Genomic DNA, 23,302 nt, shown 5'->3' with positions numbered 1-23,302 from the left:
AGAGACACTAGGCTGGAGGTACAGTTGATTAGCTGACTGCCCTATTTGCTGTTTGATGGATTAAAGCTCACCGCTGACGGGGGTTCCCTCAGGTTCCAATCCCCAGCCAGGAGAGGGTGCTCAGTCTCCCGGTCTTGGCTTATAAGCAATTTTCTCCCTCCACTAACTCTATCATGTCACATCTCAGGAACCCATCATAGTTCCTTAATTTGCTGGGCACCACCTGGGGGGAAAGTGCCTGTGGGATCAGTTTCCCATCTCGTTGGTTTCAACTTCCTTTCTCTGATGGGCTGTCTATGCCTGCTCATCTCAATGGTAAATGACCTCCAGGTCCCTGATTGAGTACATCAAAACAAAGCAACATAATGGGGGGAGGAGTTCCCTTTCCACAGAATGGATACCTGGATTAACTGGCTTGTGCAGGGTCACCTAGCTAGGAAATGCCTAAAGTCAGGCTCTGCGGTCTCCAGGCCCGGTTCTCTATCCATAGAGTCACTCAGCAGACCCTGAAATAAGTCTTTAACGACCCTTTCACAGAGGCTCCCCTGACACCAACTATTTAAACAGCAGCCTGTACCCTGTACTTCCTTGCCTCAATGCCAATCCCTTCCTGCCTCTGATTCTCTGCCCCCTCTTCTTGGTCCCGGCCAACCCTGGCCCATATTGAGCCAATTTCATCTTTTAAAAAAATAACCAATTCCAAACTTGTATAAGGGAAGGGGGAGGTGGGGGGAGCTTGGTATTGTGAGGCAAAGGGGACCAAGGGTTGGCATGTGAGCCACTGGGCAAAGCCTGGAGCCAGCCCAAGGACAGTCCGATAAGGTACTTGGCGGCTGGTCTGGCCTCCAGAATTGGGACACCTCTAAGGGCTGACGATGAGCTGTCTGGGCTGGATAACAGAAGGAACAGAAATGGAAGATGTAAAGGCGGAAGGCCACAGGACTTGGGCCTAAATCTGGGAGTGAGCTTAGTCTGGCCAGAGCTCACTTGAGTCTAGATTGGGACAGAAGCCTGGTGACCATCAGCATTATGGGGGCAAACATCCAGGAGGGAGGCTTCCATGGAGCCCAGGGGCAGAGCGGTGACTCCCAGGAGGCTGGGACAGTGCCATGGGCCTTCATGGAGGGCCAGCCCGTGTTCGGGCCCCAGCGGGGGAGGGACATAGTCACGGCAAGTCAAACCAAACCAGTCCTCACCCCTTTGAGCTGGAGCTGGGCAGACCCAGGACAGCATTTCAACAAAGGCAGCTCGGATTGAGAAGCTGTGGGGAAGGTGGGTCTCGCCATCCAGGGCCTACCCAGGCCAATAAACAGGAGACACAGGAGTCAGTGCGGTGTCCTCCCTGCTAGAAAGGGGCAGAAGACGCAGGAGCAGGGGGACTCTCCAGACACCCCTGGGCCCCTGGAGCTTCAGGAGGAAGGGAAATCAATTCCAGGGGCTGAAGAAGAGAGGAAGGGCCTGGGGAAATGAAAGGAAGGCAGGCAGGAGGCCTGGGCTCCCTGGAACCCTGAGCCAGGGCAGGGGACCCTTCACTTTCTGAGGGGAGGGCGCTGGAGGAGACGGGGCCTCGGGCAGGAAGCCTTCCTTCCAGGGCTGGAGCGCTGTGTGGGGATCATCTAGACTTTCCTCTGGACGCCCTGAGGGCCTCCAATGCCCTCCCTCACAAGGTGCTCACAGGGAGGTCCAGGACGACCATCCGGGTGCCTCCACTCCTCCGCGGCCCGGCCTAGTTAGCTGTCCCGGTCGGAGCACGTCACCCCTCGAGGGGCAGGGACGGGCTCCGAGGTTTCTGGGGCAGAGGGGATGGCGGCCAGCCGGCTGGGAGGGATCAGGGCCTGCCCAGGGGTGAGAAGTCAGGCCATGTCTGAATACTAGGAAAGGGGCGCCCTGAGTCCCAAATGCAAGTAGGTTGGCCCTGGGAAAGTCTCGTACCTGTTTCTCGGGCGGACCATTCCTGGGAGGGCCATCCCTAAGGGGGGATTCTTTCGTGATTTACCAAGTTTGGGCTTTTGGAACCCTTCCCTTCCATCTTAGAATCAATACTGTGTACTGGCTCTGGGCAATACTGGTTAAGGGACCTGCCCAGGGTCACACAGAACTTGAACCCAGGACCTCGCGTTTCTGGGCCTGGCGCTGTGCCCCTTCTAGGGAGTTGTTAATGCATCATCAGGCGTGGCTCCCCCTCCCCCCGGCACCTGCCCGCTCTCGTGAGCTCAGGACGCCGTTTCTGAGCCGGGCCCAGCACCCCTCGATCAGGGGGGCCCCACAGGGCGGGGGGTCCTCGCTCGCATCGCCCCGGGCCGGCCCACCCTCCCGAGACAAGCCAGGAAGGGGAGAAGCGAGGCCACGTGGCTGGTTTTTGAGTTTTATTCCGTTTGCTCCAAGTGGCCAAATCAACCGGCAGGGATCATAAACATTATCTTGATTAGATCGGAAGCCCCATCGGTAAGAGCCGGAAGCGTCCAGGCCGCCGCGGGGAGCGAGGCCCGGAGTCGGCTGACATGATAGCGAGGGGGGACGGGGAGGATGCGCAGGCGGCACCCAGGGGGGGAGAGGCCCGGGCCGCCGGGCCCGCCGCCCTCACTGCCGCACCTGGGTGGTCCCGATGCCCACGGCGCTGGCGTACGCCGTCAGGACGTCCACGACCTGCTTCGTCTCCAGGGTGACGCGCGCCTCGTTGAGCCAGTCCTGGGCCACCCTGCGCGACTCGCCCGTCAGCTGGTTGACGAACTTGGCGGCGAGCTCGAGGTCGCCGTGCTCGATGCTGTAGGAGGCGTACGAGAGCAGCGTGAACGTGTTCAGGTCTTCGGGCAGCAGCTTGGCCGGCGGCTTGAGCTGCTGCGGCTGGAAGATGAGCAGCGACTGCACGTAGGACAGGAAGTACTGGTACAGGCTGTTGCGCGTCTCGTCGATCAGGGCCACCCTCCGCGCCAGCTTCTGCACGTGCTGGAAGCGCGCCCTCAGGGTCTCCTCGCTGTAGATGCCGCGCGTCAGGGACTGCGCGGGGAGGGCGGCCGTCAGGGCCTGCGCGAACTCGTTGTCGGAGCAGCTGTGGCGGATGGCCTCCACGGCCGCGGCCAGCGGCACCGTCGGGCCGTCCCCCGAGGCCGTCTTCAGGCTGTACTTCAGGGCCTCCACGGACAGCCACAGCTGGTGCGCCTTGCGGGCCTCCTCCTCGGCCTGCGCGTGACCTGCCACGGAGACGCCTCGCGCTCAGAGCCCGGCCCGGCGGGGGAGGCCCCGGAGCCCCCCGAGCCCCGCCCCCGCCCGGCCACTCACTCTGCACGGCCTGCTCGATGCCCCGGAGCCGCGCGTAGGCGGTGTTGATGTCCAGGGTGAAGTTGTCCACCTGCTCCTGGCTGAGCCGCTTGAACTGCAGCTCCTGCTCCGCCAGCTTCTCGGTCAGCCCCTGAGAGCGGCGGAGAAGCCCCCTGAGCACGCCCGCCCGCCGGGCCCTGCCGGGGACACGGAGGCCTGGAGACGGCCCGGAGACGGCCCGGAGACGGCCCGGCGCCCTTCACGGGAGGCCCCGCTGCCCCCTCTAGAGAGGGTCCGGGATTTTCGGGTCTGCGAGTGCCCCAGTGGGGGTCCCCGGGCACGGCGCCTGGCCCTGGGCCAATGGGCTGGGAATGCCGCGCCGTGCTCAGAGGAGGGACGGCGGGGAGAGGCGGTTGCCTCGCTGGCTCCCGTGTCGGGGGACCATCTGCAGAAAGAGGGACTGGCCGGGAACCGAGGACGGCCATCAGAGCTCTCCAAGGGGCCCCCCGAGGGGCCCCAGGCCTCGCCTGGCAGTCCCAGGACATGCACGGGCCTCCTCAAGCAAGGAGCAGCGCCCGGGAGGCCAAAGCAATGGCGGAGCGACTGTGACCCGCCCCCCCGCCCCCGCCCCCCCGCCCCCCCCCCCCCCCCCCCAGCACCTGCTCATATTCGTATTTGAGCTCTTGCTCTTGGATCCTCAGCATGTCCCTCAGGTGGTCGGTGTGCGCGGCGGCCTGGCGGCGGAGCTGCGTCCTCATCTCGATCTCCATCGTGTCCCGGATCTCCTCCACCTGTCCCATCGCAGGCCTTTCAGCAAAGGGATCCCGGCCCGGCCCGCCCTCCCCCCGCCCGGAACAGAGAAGGCCTCACGAAGGCTGCAAGAGCCCCGCTGGGCGGCCTGGATCCGCGGAGGGCCCAGAGCAGGCCCAGCGCTCCAGACACAGCCTGGAGGCCGTCCGGGCCCGGCACCCCAGACGTCTGTGCCCGAGGTGGTGCGCTGGGGCTTCCCCAGAGCTCTGCAGCGACCCCCCCGGGACAGAGCCGCACGGCAGCACCCAGTCACAGACGAGGGAGCCGAGGCAAAGGCTCGACGTCCTGCCCAGGGGCCCACACCGGCCCTCCCAACTCAGAGGAAATGCTGCCCCACACGGAGCCACCTCCGAGTCAGCTGCGTGTGCGTCCCCCCATGTTTGTGTCCCCACGTGTCTGCGTGTCCCCGTGTCTGTCTGCATGGGCGTGTCTCCCTATGTCTGTCTGCGTGTCTGCATGTCTCTGTGTGTCTCCCGTGTCTGTCTGTGTGTCTCCCCGTGTGTCCGTGTCTGCGTGTCTCCCCGTGTGTCCATGTCTGCGTGTCTCCCCGTGTGTCTGCGTGTCTCCCCGTGTGTCCGTGTCTCCCCATGTGTCCATGTCTGCGTGTCTCCCCGTGTGTCCGTGTCTCCCCATGTGTCCGTGTCTGCGTGTCTCCCCGTGTGTCCGTGTCTCCCCATGTGTCCGTGTCTGCGTGTCTCCCCGTGTGTCCGTGTCTCCCCATGTCTCCCCGTGTGTCCGTGTCCGTGTGTCCAGCCCAGGCCCGGCTGCCCGGCCTCTCACCTTCCTGTCCTGCTCGGACTGGACCTCGCTGCGGTGCAGCTCCAGGGCCTGGGCCACGGCCGACTCGAGCGTCTTCTCCTCCTGCAGCTTGTGCTGGTCCAGGGCCGCCTGGATGTGCTGCTGCTCGCGGGCCTTCTGCTCGGCCAGCTCCCGGTTGAGCTGGTCGATGCGCCGATGGGCGTGGGCCACCAGGGAGTTGAGGTCGTCCGTGGACAGCTGCTCGGCTAGACGGGGAGAGGGAGGGGTGAGGCCGGGCTGCGCGAGCTCGCGGACGCCCCACAGAACGAGGGAGGACCCGGAGAGGGCAGAGGGATGCCTGGGCGCCAGGCCTCAACGTGCAGAACGTCCGAGCGGGCAGAGAACGAAGGCCTTGGAGTCCGGCCCTGAGAAGAGCATTTTCAAGGGTCCGACCTACCTAACTAGGAAAAAGTCACTTCAGAGTTCACACTAAAGTCCTCAGAGATCCCCAAACACCAGGGGAAGTGGGGTGCTCAGTGGATGGAGATCCGGGCCTAGAGCCCGGAGGTCCTGGGTGCAAATCTGGCCTCAGACACTTCCTAGCTGGTCCTGGACAAGCCACGTAAGCCCACTGCCTAGTCCTTGAACCCAACCAATGCACAGCTTGGATTCCAGGATGGAGAGTGAGGTTGAAAAGAGATCCCCAAACAATTACTCACCTAAATCTGAGATCTCTGCAAAAGAAAAAAAAGGAAACATTTGAAACACTGAATGTTCAATTTCAACAAATTAGCCGTCTAAGGAAAAGGGAAAAAAAGCAGCGAGACGAGCAGATTCTACCCATTCTAAGACAGCCGCGCTCCGACCTCAAGGGCCCGGGCGGCCTCCTGCAGCCCCAGGAGGGACCTTTTGTCACAAGGTCTCTCGGATCGCAGCGATTTAAATTGGAAACGACAGAAAGCCACTGTTGGTGTCACAAAGGCGTCTCGCTCTCCAGGAAGAGCCCCCAAAAGGGAAGATCCTCGTGAGGGGTCTCCAAGGCATTTTGGACAGCAACGTCCTGGCAGGCGCCCCAGGAAGAGACGGAGCGAAGGGCCCCGTGCAGAGCCAGCCGGTGCGGGGCTGCCAGCGATGACCACGAACCGTTAGCACGGACGGGGGACACGGGCTGCAAAGTGCCTGACCGAGGGTCCGGCGTCCCAACCCCCGGCCCTCCAGCGGCCCGTCTGATCTCCCTCCTGTTCCCTCTGCTTCATTCTCCTCACGTTTTCCTGCCTGCCTTGTGTGTGCGCACGCAGCGAGTGTCTGCTGGCACCAGCTGCCATGGCGAGGCACCTGGCACCACCGGCTCCTTCCTGCTCGCTGAACTCATCAACAAGGGATCTCGACAACTGCTGGAAGCATCTGGCACCCCAGCCATGGCAATGGCGGGCCCTACAGACACAGGTTTAAGCCTCAATTCCCAGAGTCTCCGGTCATACTTACTGAGCCCTTTCCAACCAGGGAGGACCTCTGGGGTGATGCTATTCAGTTCTCGCTGAAACTCATCGCGGGCTTGGGTCACTAGTTCATGGTACTGAGAGACCACTTTGGCTTCCGACTGTGCCGCCTGGACCTGTGCAGACACAAACGTCTCGTGTTTAGTAGAAGCCAAGCGTGGGGGCAGCTGGGGGCCTCAGTGAGTAGAGCATCAGGCCTGGAGTCGGGAAGGACTGAGTTCAAATCGGACCTCAGACACCGCCCTAGCTAGGTGCCCCTGGGCAAGTCACTTAACCCTGATGCCTAGCACACTGAGCATCAATTCTAAGACAGAAGGGAAGGGTTTTTAAAAATAAAAATCATAATTGAGGTGGGAGGTGAACAGTAGCTGTGTGTGAATGGAGACAAGGTGTTGGATCTGAGAAGTGCCCACGGGGCACTGAGGTAGGGTGAGGAGTCAAGGTAACGCCCAAACTGCAAACTTGGTAAAACCACAATGTTTGCTCCTTCAGCAGGAACTGGGAAGTCTGGCAAAGGGATGGGTCAGGAGGAAAGAGAGCGCATTCCATTTTAGAGAAGCTGCGTTTGAGGCGTCTCCAGGACACGAGGTTGCAAAGTCCAAAAGGCGAGAGGTGATCGTGAGAACCAAGGTACGGCGATCGGGCTGTCGCTGGCGGAGAGATGATCTTCAAGCCCATTCGCGAGAGAGAAGGTTCCAGGACGGAGCCCTTGGACAACCTCCACAACTGGAAGGCATGATGTGGACGGTGAGCCAGCAAGGGAGGCAGAAGGAACAGTCCTTTATAGGAGGAGAAGGAAGGGAGCCCAGAGAGGAAAGCGCCCAGAAAGAGGAGGCCATCAGCAGGAGGGTCTGAGGTGCTGGACTGGAATTGGATACGGTAGCTTTTGGTAGGCGCTAGTCATTTTTGTTGTTGTCTAAAAGGCAGTTGGCTGCCAGCTGGGTTTGAACTGAGGCTCTGTGTGTAATCATTGGGCCTAGTCAGGAACAGCTGAGTAAAACTAACTGGAGACAGCTTAACAAAACCTAGTTAATATTTCTTAAAAGATTTTTAGGTAGGAAAGGATAGGTAAACAAAAGATGGAAGATTAGTTCCCTAATCTAAAAGGAATCTAAACTTCACTGTCTTCCTGCTCGTTTCCCTGAGCCTCCTTATACTCCTTATCACTGGACCAAATCCCCAAAATACTACTGTAAGTAACCGACACTAATTGATAACATCCTTATATATATATTTTAAAGTCACTGACTTTTAGTATTCTTTCAAGCTCACTTTTCCAACTGTGAGCTCTTTTCAGGGCCTAGTCAGGCTTCAATAGGCTTTGGTGGGTCCAGTTCGCCTGTTCCACACTGCAGTCACCCAAAGGAAAAAAGTTTGTCTTTTTCTTCTTAGTTGGTCTTCTTCACAAACTATTCCCAAAACTCCAACCTGTTCTCCTCTTTCAACTGCCACTCAGTTTTCCAGGGAGCACAATTCAATCAGCCTCTCAGAGTAACAACTCACTCCAAGAGTGCCTTGGCAGTTGGAAAACCAACAGGCTCTCAGGTTTCTCAGAATTCCTTACCAGAAACCTTCCCCAAGATTCCAGGGGGCCTTAAAGCAACTTCTCAGTATCCTTATGCTGTTCTTAGCTGCTAAGATCCAAATTAACCCAAATGCTTATCCTATGTTTATTTACCAAGTTCCTAATTAGCCCAAATACCTAATTAATTCCCCCTTGAGATCCTTTGAAAGCTTGTCTTTCCAAATGAATCTTCCTAACATGCTATCTTAATGTATACCTAAACCATTATTCTATTCCTCAAATATAGTCCTTATCTTAACCTTATTCTAATCTATCACTATCTAGAGCAATTCTAATCTAACCTATGCTAAAGATAAAGAGAATTCCAAGAAACAGAAAAAAGAAATTAAGGAAAATACTTTCGAAACTGTAGGTCAAAACATTACAATTACAAAAATGCAAAATGCAAACATTTGCAGTAACACAGTAACAAACTATGGCCTATGTTGTTACAGAAAGCAAAAAGCCTATTTAAAGCAAAAGCCTACCTAAAATAATCCAAAAATGTACCTTACAAATACTATTGAAGAAAATTTTAAACTATTCTAATACAGGAAAACAAGGACTATCTACAGGTGAAATTCAAAATTAACTTGCAATGCTATGAAAATCAAAACCTTGTAATAATATATACAAATATCTAATTAATCCCGACACATGCACAAGAGGTAAAAGATGACAACTGAAAAAAGACCAGTAGATTAGGCAATGAGGACATCTCTGTAACTTTGGAGGCAGAAACTTTCAGGAAAGTGATGTGGTCAGAATCCAGATAGCAAAGGACTGAAGAATAAGAAGCAGCCAGAGGTTTGGCTGAGAAAGGGAGGTGAGATTTAGGACAAGAGCCTAAGAAATTGGTAGGATTAAAAGAAGGTTTGGGGACGTGTGGGAAGCACTTAGGCACATCTGAAGTCAATGAAAAGGCAGGAGAGAGTTTTAAGATTAGAGAGAAGGAATGAGTAAGAATGAGACACATTCTGACCAAAGTCAGGTAATGAGACATGCGGAAGGTTTCTCCGGTAAGGAGAAGCAGCATCTGATCATTACAGACTGGGGGAAAATAGAATGGGGGATAACCAATACCAAAGGGTTTTTCTGACAATGAGAAGAGGAAATTCATTTGAATGGCCTCAGTTTTCCCAGTAAATTAATATCCAAAGTCCTCAGCTGAGGAGAGGGAGGGAAAGCCTGAATAAAGAAACATGTAGAAAAACTTTTGTGGGAAGTAAGGCCAGGAATCAATTAGGTCAGCAATCTATTGTTTACTTCCACTGTACTGACTACCTAGAACAAGCAGCAGTTGTACAATAAAGCTGAGAGAAAAAGCTGGTAAATGGTATCTTCCAGTCCCCCCTCAGTTCAATCATGCAGTGGAAGGTTCCAAAAGAATGTCCCCTTAGAGCTGCTCTCAGAATTCTAAGAGGCTGTGGATGACAGTTACCCACCAAAATGCAAAAATTCCTCTGGTCTTAGCCTAGGTGGCTTCTCCACATGTAATGAGGAACTGTCCTAGAGGGATGTTAGATGTCACAGCCCACCGAGGAATTCCTCAGGGCCAATTAAGCACCAAACCCTTGGTTTATGGAAACAAAGTTTGTTTTAATAAAAGGAATAAGGGAAACTGGTAGTTATGACCCTAACATTTCCAAACTACCTCCACCCAAGACCCCTGCTTTAGAGGAGCCTTCTGTTCCTCTCTGGGCCCTGCCTACAGCTCCCTATGCGACCTAAAAGCCTTTTCCCAGGCTATCTGTCTGATCCTAATCTTCCCACCAGTAATTAATAAAGAAAGAGAAAAAAAACCCTGGGTTTGGCTGCTGTACTAAGTAACCAAAGGTATAGATGGAAAGCTTTGGATTACCTTAGCCAATAGGAATTCTGGCAGCTGGACCACTGGCAGATGATCTTTAGACTCAAGGGAATTTGGTTTTCTCCACAAAATCTTGACTTTCCAGGGAGAATCTCTTAGAGCAAAACCCCTCCTTCAGCTTGAAATTGTAGGCAGAAAGACAAAACCCACTTCCAGCTTGCAACTAACCCTAGAAACCAGTCTTATCCCTAATTTGTAAATTATTCCTACATCAGGATCAAAAGATTGCCTTGCTGCAGTGAGGGCATTTACTAGGGAGCCCTGTAATTAATTCATTAATTACATTAATGTGTGGCTGCCTTAGCTCCATTCATCTTTAGGTGAGGAGAAGCAAAGGAGGCAGATGATAGGAGTAGCCCAATCTGGCAAGGGATGAATGTTAACAAGACAAGGGGACTAAAAATCTCTAATAGATGACTGTTGCTATGACTAACTCTATGGTTGGGACTAAAGGTGAAGTCAGAGAAGAATGACCTGAGAGCATGGACGGAGGTACAGACTGGAGGACTCAGTGAACCTAGAATATAAACCCTAAAATATAAACCCAGAATATGCAAATTTTCTGGGGGTTTTGGTTTTAATTTTCTCTAATAGGAATTCAATCAGAGATCAGATAATATCCAGTAGGAAAGGAGTTTTAAAGAGTATGTACATTATGTACTATGTAATCTATGTATAGTAAAAGGTCCTTCTGATCATCAACTTTATCTTGGCTGATTATCAGGCATAGAATTCTAGTTTGAGTGGAAGAGAGCAAGTCAACCCCACTTTAAGCATCATATTCTCTATTTTTTTAAGTTTTTACCTTCTGTCTTAGACTCTATACAAAGTTTCAGCTGTAAGGCAAAAGAGCGATACGGGCTAGGCAGTTGGGATTAAATGACTTACTTCTGGTCACACAGCTAAGAAGGTCATACTTGAACCCAGGACCTCCTGTCTCCAGGCTTAGCTCTCTATCCACTGAGCCACCAAGCAAAGTAATTCTCAACTCCCATTGGCGACTGAAGTGACTACAGAAACGTACCTTTTTGACCACATTATCCAGATCAACTATCAGGTTCTGAAGATTTCCTTCGGCAGTGGTGATGTGAGTCTGAGCCCCATCGAGGTTGGTTGTCTTGGAATTCTCAATGATGCCCTTTGTTTTCTCTAACTCTTCTCTGAAGACATGAAAAACAAGGAGTATTTGTACTGTGACTCAGTGCAGCAGACTAAAAAGGAATTCCACATGTAGTACAATAGATGATTTCTGTGAGCTCAGGACAGAAATTTGAGTGGCCCACCATCAGCCTATTAACGTACAGGTCATGTGGGTCACCTGTGGTCAGCTGAAAAAGATGCCTCAGCATTCACAACTGTTGGGAGTCAGCTGGAGAAGCAGTTCCAAACAAGCTTCTTTACAGACAATGCTTTCCACAGCCTTCATCCTACATCTCATCTACCCATCAGAGAACTTTAAGTTACAAAAGTAAGAAACAAGAGGTCACAGACCCAACACAAGCAGGAAGAACATTCATACAACTGAGAACCTTATGGAAACTCAGGATGGTCATAACTGACAAACACAAAGATCACCTCTGGCCCTTGGGATCAACCATTCATTCAACAAATATCAGTGTCTACCAACTCTGAAAAAAGCATTGTGCTAGATTTAGGAATTTAGAGAAGAAAACAAGAAAGCTCGATGCAAACAAAATTTCCTTTCGTTTTCCTGACTATATTATGATTTTATTGATCTCAAAAGCAATTCTCTCAAAAGGTTCACATGCCATTCTTTGACTATTATGCTTAGGTGTTTACTATGCTAATTTAAACCAACTGAAATATAATACTGGCACAATAGCATGAAGATTTCCAAACAGAGTGAAGGAAAAACAAATTCCAAACAACTCTGTGCTCTATCAACTGCTTTTGATAAAAATGAAAAGTATAAAACAGAAGAGGGGCAAGCGGATAGAGAGCCAGACCTGGCATGTAAGCCTGGGCAAGGCATTTAACTCCCATTATCCTCCATTTTGAAACCAATACTTAGTAATAATTCTAAGATAAAAGATAAGGGTTTGGTGGTTTTTTTTTGGGGGGGGGGGTTAACAGGAGAAAAAATTTGTAATATGAATATTCAAATTATCAAGGAGGCCCTACAGGAACAAATAAAGTCTCTTTAAAGTACATATCACTGTGTCATATTACTCAAAATAACCATTAAAAACTGAAAAAAATCTGTCTACATGAAAACCATTAAACTAGAATGACATCAATTTTTAAGCAATTTTGTATATGGGGGATAAACCCAAAACAGTGAAAGAGAATATAGGAGTGAAAAGAATACTTTATAGCACTAACCCAAAACTTCAACGCTCTTTATTCAAAGGAAAGTATTTATTTACAAAGCCCTTTCTGATAGCATATGGCACTAATGCAGCCATGTACAAGTATAAAGTAGTATGGCTGGTTTTTAAAACACAGCCCAACTTATCTAGCCAAATGACTGAAAAAAAATGTTTGGAGCCTTCCAAGAGAGTCACCTAGAAAGGCTACAGTCAATTTGAATGTCCAAGTTTAACTGAAAGATAATAAAGCATTAATCTAGTTAGCTACACCTTGAAAACCTCAGGTCAGCAGGCAGTAGGAAACTCCATCTGTGTGTGCTGAGCTATGGTCAGTGACTTCTTCGAGAATGAGGAAGAAGAATATCAGGGGCTGAAGGGCAAAAGGAGAACGTAAACTACAGGCCAGGGAGCTTAGTCCAATTCCCCGGCAAAATTCTAGAATCTATGATTAAAGGAATGGTTAATGAACATCTACCAAAGAAGCAGTGACTGACAAGAAGGAATGGGGCTCCGGGTCCCTCAGCTCATGCCCTTTTTAAAGGGACGTCAGACTGGTAAATCGGGGGAAAGGGACAGTTAAGCATCTGCAGCGAGTTCACTGACAACGTATGTCTGAAGCTACTCTTGTAAAGAAGACAAGCAGATGAGTCTGTCAGCAGTCCACTCAGGTGTCTTTAGAACAGGTCACTGATGTCTACGTCAACTTCAGAGTCTCCACAGAGCTGCCCAGGAGTCCACGCTTGGCTCTGCCTGGCTTCGATAAAAGCAAAAGCAGTGCCACGCTTTAACATACGGGCAGATGAAACCTTTAGAGTGGGATGAAGTCACATTTACAAGCACCAGCAGGGCTAGGCAGTTGTGCAGCAGAACTAAGATTTGGGAGGGAGAGGACACCGGATGGACCATAGGGCCGAGTGAGTCCACGGTATGACAGGAAAGCTCATTCAGTCTTATGCTGTATAAAGAAAAATTGTGTACGGCCCAGGGAGATAAGTGACATCGGACCTTGTGGACTCTGGTCAGTCCTGGACCCTCCATGGGAAGCAGGATCTGGATACGCTGGGAAGTAATAGGGTGGAGAAAAGTGGGGAAGATGAAGGGCATCAAGTGACTTCAGTGTGTTCAATAGCCCTAAGGTGGGAAGTGCTACAAAAGCCTAGGACCACTTTTCTCCCTGTGGCATCTGACTAAAAATCACAAAATACCATCCTATAAAAAGAAAAAATTAGTACCCCAAGGGGCAGAGCAAAGATGCCCAGTGGGCAAATGGAGATTCCTCATATTACTTGAGACACCTTGCATAGGCCCTAACTATTAGATAATCATTAGGAAGGATAGGATAAGAGAATCATTAGGATACAACGAGAATAGGCTAGGCAAGACACACTGGCATCTCCAAGATGGTAAAATCATGAGAAGGCCTCTAGACCACCTTATGGAATGTTTGCAGAAGAACATAAAAGATTGCCTCACAAAGAACTGTATCAATGGAGAGTTCCCTGTGACAAAATCACAGATCAATCAAAATGGGTCCTGGGTGGCCAGTGTTAGGCTTGGAGATAAGAAGTCTGGAGTTCAAATGTTCCTGCAGACATTTACTAGCTGTGTGACCTTGGACAAGTCACTTAGCTTCTATTTGCCTCAGTTTCCTTATCCATAAAGTGGATGCACCCACCTCCCAGGGTTATTATAAGGAACAGATGAGGCAATGCATTGTACAGTGCTCAAACCTCCAAGTGTCTTTCAGTCTTCTCACCTCAGCTCCCCCTCAAGCCCTCCTGCTCCGCCTTCTAAATGTGCCACCACTTGCAAGATCACAAAGAGGTCTCTCTGATAGACTGTTCTGCTACTGCCCTGTCATCAGTGTAATGCCATTGCAAATGCTGCAAACCCCCTATGTGAAGTGGGCTCAAGTCTCACAATCCTAAAGATGCTAGACTAGATGGTGGGCAGCTCTCCCAATGCCTTGTCTGGGAACCTACAAAAAGGTATACTGAGACGCATGAGAAGGTTTTCTAATTTGTCTATTATTATGTAGTATAATATGGATGGCTAGGTGGGAGCAGTGAATAGAGTGCTGGACCTGGAGTCAGGAAGACTCATGTTCCTGATTTCTAATCTGGTCACATCCCTAACTGACAAATAGTCAAAGGATATGAACAAGATAAAGAAATTAAAGCTAACAATAATCATATGAAAAAATGTTCTAAATCCATCTTGATTAGAAAAATGCAAATTAAAACAATGCTAAGGTACCACCTCACACCTATCAGTGTGGCCAATATGGCAGTAAAAGAAAGTGGTAAATGCTGGAGGGGATGTGGCAAAATTGGGGCATTAATACATTGCTGGTGAAGTTGTGAACTGATCCAACCATTCTGGAGGGCAATTTGGAGCAATGTCCAAAGGGCTATAAAACTGTGCATAAATCAGTAATATCACTACTGGGTCTGTATCCCAAAGAGATAATAAAAAAGGAGAAAGGGCCTACTTATACAAAAAATATTTATAGCTGCTCTTTTTGTGGTGGCAAAGAATTGGAATAGAAGGAAAGGATGTCCATCCACTGGGGATGGCTGAACAAATTGTGGTCCATGTTGGTGATGGAATACTATTGTGCTATAAGAAATGACAAACAAGATGATTTCAGAAAAAGCTGGAAAGATCTGCAGGAACTGATGCAGAGTGAAATATGCAGAACTGGGAGAACTGTGCACACAGTAACAGCAATGCTGTATGATGATTATTCGTGAAAACTTGGCTACTCTCAGTAATGCAATACTCTAGGACAATCCTTTAGACTTATGATAGGGAATGCTATCCACCTCCAGAGAAAGAACTATTGGGAGTCATCTTTCATATCAGGGTATCTTTGGTCTTATATTGGAGTTTGGGTTACGTATGAGTGTTCTCTTACAACAAGGCCAATATGGAAGTGTGTTTTGCATGACAATAAAAAATTTTAAATTTAAAATAGTTTATCCTGGAACAAAAAAAAAATCTGGCCCCATTGAACTCTTACTAACTGTGTGACCCCAGGCAAGTAACTCAACCCTGTTTGCTTCAGTTTCCCCATTGTCAAATGAACTAGAGAAGAAAATGGCAAACCACTCCAATAACTTTGCCAAGAAAACCCCAATGGGGTCAGGGTTAATCAGTCAGACATGCCTAAAGCAAACGATCAACAACACAATTTAAATCAAGAAGACAGCAAAAATGGGGTCAGATTTGGATTGTTCAGGGATAAGAATTGGAAGTCATCTGTAGAAGAGTTTCACTTGTACAGGCTGCTACTCTAAATTGGTTATCCTGAGGCTGATTATCAAACCAATTATAAACAGTCCATAATTTCTTAACATGCTTTTTTTATTCTGAATATTCCCAAACCACACAGCTGGGAGACACCTTAGATATCTATTCTATCCTCCCAGTCACTGCCAGAACCCTCTCTGCAGCATTCCTAAAAGTGGGTCGGTCACCCATACAAAAACACAGCTTAGAAAAGGAAGAAGCCGGTGTACTATGTTCCTCAATAAGAAAATAAACACCAATTTCTAGGCCTCTGGATTTTCTTTCTTTTTAAAAAAACCTTACCTTCTTCTGTCTTAGATTGATACCAAGTAATGATTCTAAGACAGAAGAGCTTATGGCAAGGGCCAGGCAATCTGGGTTAAGTGACTTGCCCTGGGTCATACAGTTAGGAATGTGACTTACATTCTCATCAGAGAGCAGATCCAGACCAAGCCAATGTTTCCCACAGTCAATAATCCTATCCAGAAAGTTAGCTAGAGACTCCCCTTTATCTTGCCTCAGTTGCTAAAACTTTGACCATGTGTCTGGGTGCTTGGAGTTAGCCCTCACGGTCTTTAATAGAGACTCCCTTGCCATGCCTACTTGCCAATAATTCTCCACTGAATTAATCTCAAGATCATTATATTCCAGCAACCATGGAGTGAGATCAGTATTTGCATTAGCATCTGCTCCACAATCTGCTGTTTCTCCCTTCTAGTTAAAATTTCATCAAGTAGCAAATCAAAATCCTGATATTGTAAAAATCCTGAGATTGTAGGTTGTCATCACTCACTCTAGTTCTTTGATTACTTTAATAGGATCGTCCTCATACTCTGGAATCCTCTTTTTCAATTATTCCAATTCTCCCTGGGTAAAATTTTTATGTTGTCTCAGATGTACTATTCCCTGGTCTGATGTTACATAAGACACATCGCATACAGGACAATGCATAACTGGCTTCTGCTCTAAAGCAGCAGCCTCTAGCTCTAGCTTAGTAGGAGCTTTTTGTTCTTCAGTTCCTTCAAGCTTCACTAGTCCCTGCATCTTTAAATCATCAGCCACACCAATTAATTTTCTTAGCTGTTCCCAAGTAGTCTCAATCTTATCCAGATTATCTTGTAAAGCCACAACAACATTCTTTAAATCAACAATCCCCAAATTCAGAAAACCAAAAATATTTTATCTTTTAATCAGAAGTTTCAATATTTTAATCAGCACATATATAATACCACATACTATAATTCCAGATATTATATAGGATAATCCCCTTCTTATACTTGATTCGGTGTAAGGAAGCAATATTTTCACTCTCATACAGTCATAAAACCAATTAGGCAATAGTACCAAAAAAAAAAACTATGGAAAGAAGGAGAAATACTACCCCCCAAACATTTTTGTATCTTGATGTAACACTTATTTAAGATACCAGCTATTGTTCTAGTAGTGCAGAGCAGCTAACAGTCAAACTATTGTTTACTTCCACTGTATAGTCTACTTAGAACAAGTAGCAATTGTTATAATAAAGCTGAGAGGACCCACCTCAGCTTAATTATGTAGTGGAAAGTTCCAATAGAATGTTCCCCTGAGCACCTGGCCACAGAATTCTAATCAAAATGGCTACCTGCCAGTCAGAGTACAGCCCTCTTGGCAGCCACAGCAAGATTCTATTGCTCTGGCTGAGCTTTGGCAGAGCTGCTCTCAGAATTCTAAGAGGCTGGGGATGACAATTGCCCCCCAAAATTCAAAAAATCCTCTGGCACTCACTAGCCTAGCTGGCTCAGCCAAGTGTAATGGGGAACCATCCTAAGGGGATGTTAGATACTACAACCCTCCTAGGAACTCCCCAGGGCCAGTTAAGCACAAAGCCCTTGACTTATGAAAAACAAAGTTTATTTAATAAAGGGAATAAGGGAAACTGGCGAGTAGGACCGTAGCACTATTTTTTTTTAAACCCTTACCTTCCATCTTAGAATCGATACTATGTATTGGTTCTAAGGCAGAAGAGTGGTAAAGGCTAGGCAATGGGGTTCAAGTGACTTGCCCAGGGTCACACAACTAGGACATGTCTGAGGCTAGATTTGAACCCAGGACCTCCCATTTCTGGGTCCACCTCTAGCACTCTTAAAACTAGCTCTACCCAACTTCTAAGTCCCCTGCTTAAGGGGAACCCTCTGTTTCTTCTCTGGGCCCTGCCTATAGCTCCCTGTGCTACTACTTCAAACTCTATCCCACACTATCTGACTTTATCCTAATCTTCCGATTAGTGATTAATCAAGGGAAAAAGCCTGGGTTTGGCTGATGCACTAAGTAACCCAAAGTTCCTTAACCCAAGAGAAATTCTGGCAGATGATCTTTGGACTCAGGGAAATTGGCTTCCTCCAAATAAATTCTCTACCTAGAAGTCAAAGATTTCTCCACGAAATCTTTACTATCCAGGAAAAATCTCGCAGAGCAAAAACCCTCCTTCAGTTTGATGAAAATTCAGGCAGAGGGACAGCTGGGTAGCTCAGTGGATTGAGAGCCAGGCCTAGAGACAGGAGGTCCTAGGTTCAAATCTGACCCCAGACACTTCCCAGCTATGTGACCCTGGACAAGTCACTTGACCCCCATTGCCTAGCCCTTACCACTCTTCTGCCTTGGAACCAATACCCAGTATTGACTCCAAGATGGAAGGTAAGAGTTTTAAAAAAAAATTCAGGCAGAGTCAAAAACCCTTCCAGCTCAGAGGAAATCCAAGAAGGAAGTCAGTTCAGTTATTTTCAGTTGAAACTCCCATAATTCCTTTCCTACCCAGAATCCTCTCTCAGGGCTTATCTAAAAATTCCCTTCTTTTAACTAACTTTGAAACCAGTCTATCCTTATATACCGACAGTCTCTGAGATCAAATTTGACCCCAGGACCTCCTGACACTCCAGGCCTGGTGCTCGTCCATTGTGCTGCCTAGTTGCACCGCCCACCCAATTCATTTTTAATGAAGTCCACATAAAACATACCAAGTAAAAATAAACCTATTACACACAACTCTGTCTGTGATGGGAAACAGAGTCGCATATGCTAAAAGGTGCTATCACAGCTGCCCACATGGTCAAAGAATAGCCATGGAATCCTGGCACAGTCACAGTAAATTTCAGCTTTAGGGTAACTTAGTGATCCAATAAAAATATTAATTCTCTCACTTACAATCCTCCACTATGAGTTTCAGCCTGACTTCTTATTAGACTAATTCCTCCATAAAGAAAAAGTAGTTACTTGGCTTTCAGAAGGGCATCAGCAGCTTCATCAACAGCCTTTCTGCGATCCTTTAAGGCATCCTCTACTGACCGCCATTGTGCCGATTTTCCATTTGCAACCTAGAAAGTAAAAATTCATCATTAGGCAGATTTAAGCCCAAGTAATTATTAAAGAGGCAAAAAGTACCTAATAGGCAAAGGCACCAAATTTCAAAATAACTCTGCATTAGCACACAGCCACTAACCAATAAGGAAGGCAACTAGGTCTGGAGGGGAATACGCTACAATGAGCACAGGCTGCGTCTATAGCTGTTAGGGACTAAAGAAATCACCCTTTGGGATGCATGTGCACCGTAATGTGGAAGAATTACTCCAAGCCAACCCTCTTACAGAAAGGGCTGGTCCAAAGTCACCACAGTTCCCTTAGTATCTGTTCTGCAGCAAGGCATGTCCAATTATACTGATGAGGGACATAAAAGAATAGTGCAGCAGCCTGAAATGTAACTAAGGAAGGGAAGTACGATGTTGTCACCCAGCGTCAAACCATCTGCCTTCACACAAAAAGAAGATAGAAGAGTTTGGCCCATTTGATCAGAAAGGAAGCTCTGCTCACCTCAGAACTGTCCATGGCTCTCTTCAGCAGGCCTGAGTGGGTGTGGATGGCCTGGACAGCGGCATTCTGGGCGGCAATGGCCTGCGAAGTAATCTGAGCGGTGCGGCTTAGAGAAGCTTCCAAGCTCTTGGCCAGAGCTTGAAGAAAACCCAAAGTAAAAACAGTCAGGGGATCCTTCCATCATGAGAAATGCAGGATAAAAATGTCTCCCAATACCCCAAGATGGCACAGTTACAAAGGACTGATATTATTCCCAAATACTTCCTACATGCAAGTATGAGAAATTATTTGGAAAAAGATAGTATGGCCTGCCCATTTAATGGCTAATGATCATCTAGATCTGTGATAGGGAACTTATGGCACATGTGCCAAAAAGGGCATACAGCAGCCCTCTGTGGGCACACGAGCCCTGGCCTGCCAGAGTTCGTTACTAGAAAGGCAGAGGGTCTCAGGGGACCTGCTCCCTTTCCCCTCTCCATCGCACTGAGGCCATTTTGACACTTCACCCACCCCTCTGCCCAGCAGCCTAATGGGAATGCTTCCTCCTCCCCTGTCTGGGGGAGAGGGAGGGGCATGGCACATGGTCTTGAAAAGATTCACCATCACCAATCTAGACCACATGAGAAAACAATTTAACATAGACCTGGAAAGTGCATCAGAAAAGACACAGATAGCAAAAAAGGTGAGGAACATTAATAATTTATCATTACTATAATATGCCATCATCTTCAGGGGTCCTGAGAAGCTCTGGAACTTAAAAGTCTTTGAGAAAGTATTCCAAGGCAAAGAGGAAAGATCTTGCCAAAAGGCATGCAAAGCATGGAAGAATTCCCAAAGTTGGGAGTTGATGAATAGATTAAAGGAAGGCATGCTTGACTGAAATATAAACTGCAGAAAAGGATAAATTTAAGTAAGCAATGATCCTTTTATAGAAAGATAAATTAAATATGGAAAATATAGGAGTCAGAATATGCCTGGAGGAAAAGAATAGCTGACATGCACACAGTATTTTAAGGTCTACAAAACTTTGCTCTATTGGAATCTCACAATACTCCAGTGAGGCATCCAAATTTTATAGATGAAGAGACAGAGAGTGATGGTATTAGAGATTGAAGGTTTACTGGGTGCTGGGCCTTGTGTTGGGGACACCAAGAAAAGCAAAGGCAGTCCTATCTAATGGAGGTAATTCATCCTCAGGGACACTGCAGTGCTCCCTCCCCCCGCCCCCCCAGGCCATGGGGCCCCAGGATGTGCTTCCCTACCCCAACATCAGCTGGGATCTCTGCATTATTCTTTTTTTTACTTTCTCTTTAGGATATCTGTTCTATGTGCTGTAGCCCAGTTCTCACAGCCTGCCCATTACACAGGGGAGCAGATGGTATCTCATAACTCCAGCACCCTGGACAGTGCCTTGCTGAGTTAAGTGCTTACTCACTGCTGACTGAAGTGATTGGATAATATCTCCCTAAAAGTAAACCTAGGGCATGCTAAAACAATGGACACAACTTTGAATGGGAGTCATGAAAAGGAAAACTAAAGTAGAATAAACAGGAGCAAAATTGGGAGGTAGAAAAGAAGGGAATCAGAAGAACCAAAACACCCTGCCTAATGACCCAGGCAGAGCAGCACCACCACCAACACCAGCCAGGAATTGAGCTCACACACCAGGCCCTCTTGTGTCTCTGCAGCTCTGTAAGAATCAAAGAACCCTGAGGAGAAGGGAACAGGCAAGGGAAAGTACGATGTCACCCAGCGTCAAACCATCTACCTTCACACAAAAAGAAGATAGAAGAGTTTGGCCCATTTGATCAGAAAGGAAGCTCTGCTCACCTCAGAACTGTCCTCTCAGAACTTGGGCCACTCTGGTATACACAAACACAGACACATCCTCATGGTCCCAAGAGGACTTTTGTTTTTCCAAGTCCTTTGGGACTTGGAGAAGGCACTATCAGAGGCAGCAGAAAAGGCAGACCAGTCCCAAAAAACCTACTGAGGATCATAAGAGCCACTCAAGGGAGTGTAGGGGACCAAGGGGTTAAATCCCCCTGAACTCTCCCTCCTCTATCCTGTAAGTTCACTAAGAGAACACAGGTGCAGAAGAGAACAACATAACCTTGATAAAGATATGGAAGGCAGAGAGAAATCTCCTCCTCGGCTCCAGAGGCCAGGCCCTAGCCAAAACAATGTTTGTTGACTGTTTGATTCCAATTATTGAGCTAAGCTTGGTTCCCACAGTAAAAGAGAGAAAGTAGTGTCTGCTTCTAGCTTAGGAGAAGCAGCAGCCCAAGAGAGAGAAGCAGGAGCTGGTAGGAGGACAGCATGATGGAATAAAGACTGTTAGAAGTCTGCTGGTGACGAGTATCATTCCTTTTAACCTCATTCATCAAATCTCACCCCTGTCTCTGATCCCAGAGACCCCTGTTTTGTGACACTCCAGCAGCCCACATTATATCATAATAAATCGCAATAAGGAGAAAACAAGAAAAGTTAATTAGGTTTTTGAACATTCTTTTAGAGGCTAAAGGGGACAGCTGGGTGGCTCAGTGAATTGAGAATCAGGCCTGATCTGGGTTCAAATCTGGCCTCAGACACTTCCTAGCTGTGTGACCCTGGGCAAGTCACTTAACCCCCACTGTCTGGTCATTACTTTTCTTCTGCCTATGAACAAATATTTTGGCATTCTACAACAGAAGGCAAAGATTAAAAAAAAAAGGCAAGGGAAGTGCAGGAGACACTTTGGGAAGAGTCACATTCAAATTCTTTTCAAATTTTGTCAATTAAATAATTAAGCTTTGGTCATTTAGGAAATTTATTCATGTGGCAAGTCTCCCCTTAAGGCCACCTCCCCCACAACTTAGGGCCACATGAGTGAAGCCCCTTGAGGGGCTAGGTCTCAGGTCAGGATTGGTGACCCTCATTTTCATCAACAGGATGTCAGGAAGTCTTCTACATTCTCCAAAACTTAGATCCTTATACTGTTTCTATCACAAGGAGGTTGTCTGAAATCAGAACATGGAGGTAAAAATACTCTGTGAATGTGAGCTATTCTTCCCATGAGCAGTAACAACAATGCTTTTCATCCCCAGGGCATGGAAGATCCACAGCATCAATTGCTATAACAAGCATGTGGGATCACAGATTTGGAGATGGAAGAGATCTAAGAGGTCAGAAGAAGACAGCAAGATGGAACAGTGAAGAGAAAGCAAGACCAAGAGTCAACAGAGATCTGAATTCAAATCTGGCCTCAGACACTTATTAGGTCTTGTGACTTTTGGCTAGTCACTTCATTTCTGCCTACCTCAGTTTACTCCTCTGTAAATGGGATAACAATAGCACCTATCTCCCAGGGAGGTAGTGAGGCTCAAACAAGATAAATATTTATGAAGGAAACCTTAAAGTATCACATAAATGCTAGCTAGTAACAATGGAAGTAATTCATGTAGCCCTATCCTTTCATTTTATGGATGGGGAAACTGAGAGGCCTGCCTCTGAGCCCCTCACATACTCGGTGACTTGTGCCCACAGAGCATGTGACCTGTTGAGTACATGTCACCCTTGCCATGGGATAAGGGAAGATGGTCAGAACATGGATGATGGGATGAAGATGCTAAAGAGAATTGGGCTGGCAAAGACTTCCCAGTTGTCAAGAATAGGCAGTCTCTTGCCACCCAGGAAAGGAAAAGAGCCAAAGACTTTGTGGCAGATGTGAACCCTGGGCTCAAAAGGTGAACAGACTTCAGCCAAGAGGCCCCCCAATACTTAAGAGCTTTGGTTGGCACACATACATCGGATCTCTTGTTCTTGCTTGTCTGTGTCCTGCGGGGCCTGGAAAGTCGAAGCCTCTGCTGAGAGTCTCTCTTTTACAGAAGATGAAGGTCCAATCTTATATTCCACCTCTTGCAACAGAACAGAAGGAACCATATTTCAATGAAGAATTTATGACTGTTGATGGGGCTGAAAACCCCACAGGCTCATATTTGCAAATATATGGGGTTTTTGCTGGTTATAGCAACTAGAGATGCAAGGATTCTAGCATTAGGAAGAGCTCTATGACCACATGTCTTCACTCTACCCAGGGCTACTCCAAATGGCCACAATG

General features: G+C 48.0%; 1 protein-coding gene across 7 annotated transcripts in view; it reads right to left on the bottom strand.

The window, feature by feature from the left end:
• Nucleotides 1-2,351: 2,351 nt before the first annotated feature.
• The window catches only part of IMMT (inner membrane mitochondrial protein), a 40,537-nt gene continuing 19,586 nt past the window's right edge, over nucleotides 2,352-23,302 (bottom strand). For 3 of the 7 annotated variants that reach the window (XM_007477732.3, XM_007477731.3, XM_007477728.3), the window contains exons 6-15: nucleotides 22,989-23,099; nucleotides 19,204-19,340; nucleotides 18,610-18,710; nucleotides 10,764-10,899; nucleotides 6,292-6,421; nucleotides 5,526-5,540; nucleotides 4,849-5,072; nucleotides 3,918-4,049; nucleotides 3,280-3,409; nucleotides 2,352-3,191 (exon numbers count right to left, since the gene is read on the bottom strand). In XM_007477732.3, coding sequence (XP_007477794.2) covers nucleotides 2,581-3,191; nucleotides 3,280-3,409; nucleotides 3,918-4,049; nucleotides 4,849-5,072; nucleotides 5,526-5,540; nucleotides 6,292-6,421; nucleotides 10,764-10,899; nucleotides 18,610-18,710; nucleotides 19,204-19,340; nucleotides 22,989-23,099 — 1,727 coding nt within the window. In that variant the 3' untranslated portion in view covers nucleotides 2,352-2,580. The remainder of the gene's footprint in view (nucleotides 3,192-3,279; nucleotides 3,410-3,917; nucleotides 4,050-4,848; nucleotides 5,073-5,525; nucleotides 5,541-6,291; nucleotides 6,422-10,763; nucleotides 10,900-18,609; nucleotides 18,711-19,203; nucleotides 19,341-22,988; nucleotides 23,100-23,302) is intronic. The other 4 variants (XM_056813267.1, XM_007477729.3, XM_007477733.3 and 1 more) reach the window with 3 other exon arrangements.

Source organism: Monodelphis domestica, chromosome 1 (genome assembly GCF_027887165.1).
Source record: "Monodelphis domestica isolate mMonDom1 chromosome 1, mMonDom1.pri, whole genome shotgun sequence".
In the NCBI taxonomy this organism is placed as follows: Eukaryota; Metazoa; Chordata; class Mammalia; order Didelphimorphia; family Didelphidae; genus Monodelphis; species Monodelphis domestica.
The sequence above is the reverse complement of the archived record's forward strand: the minus strand, read 5'-3'. Positions and strand labels throughout refer to the sequence as shown.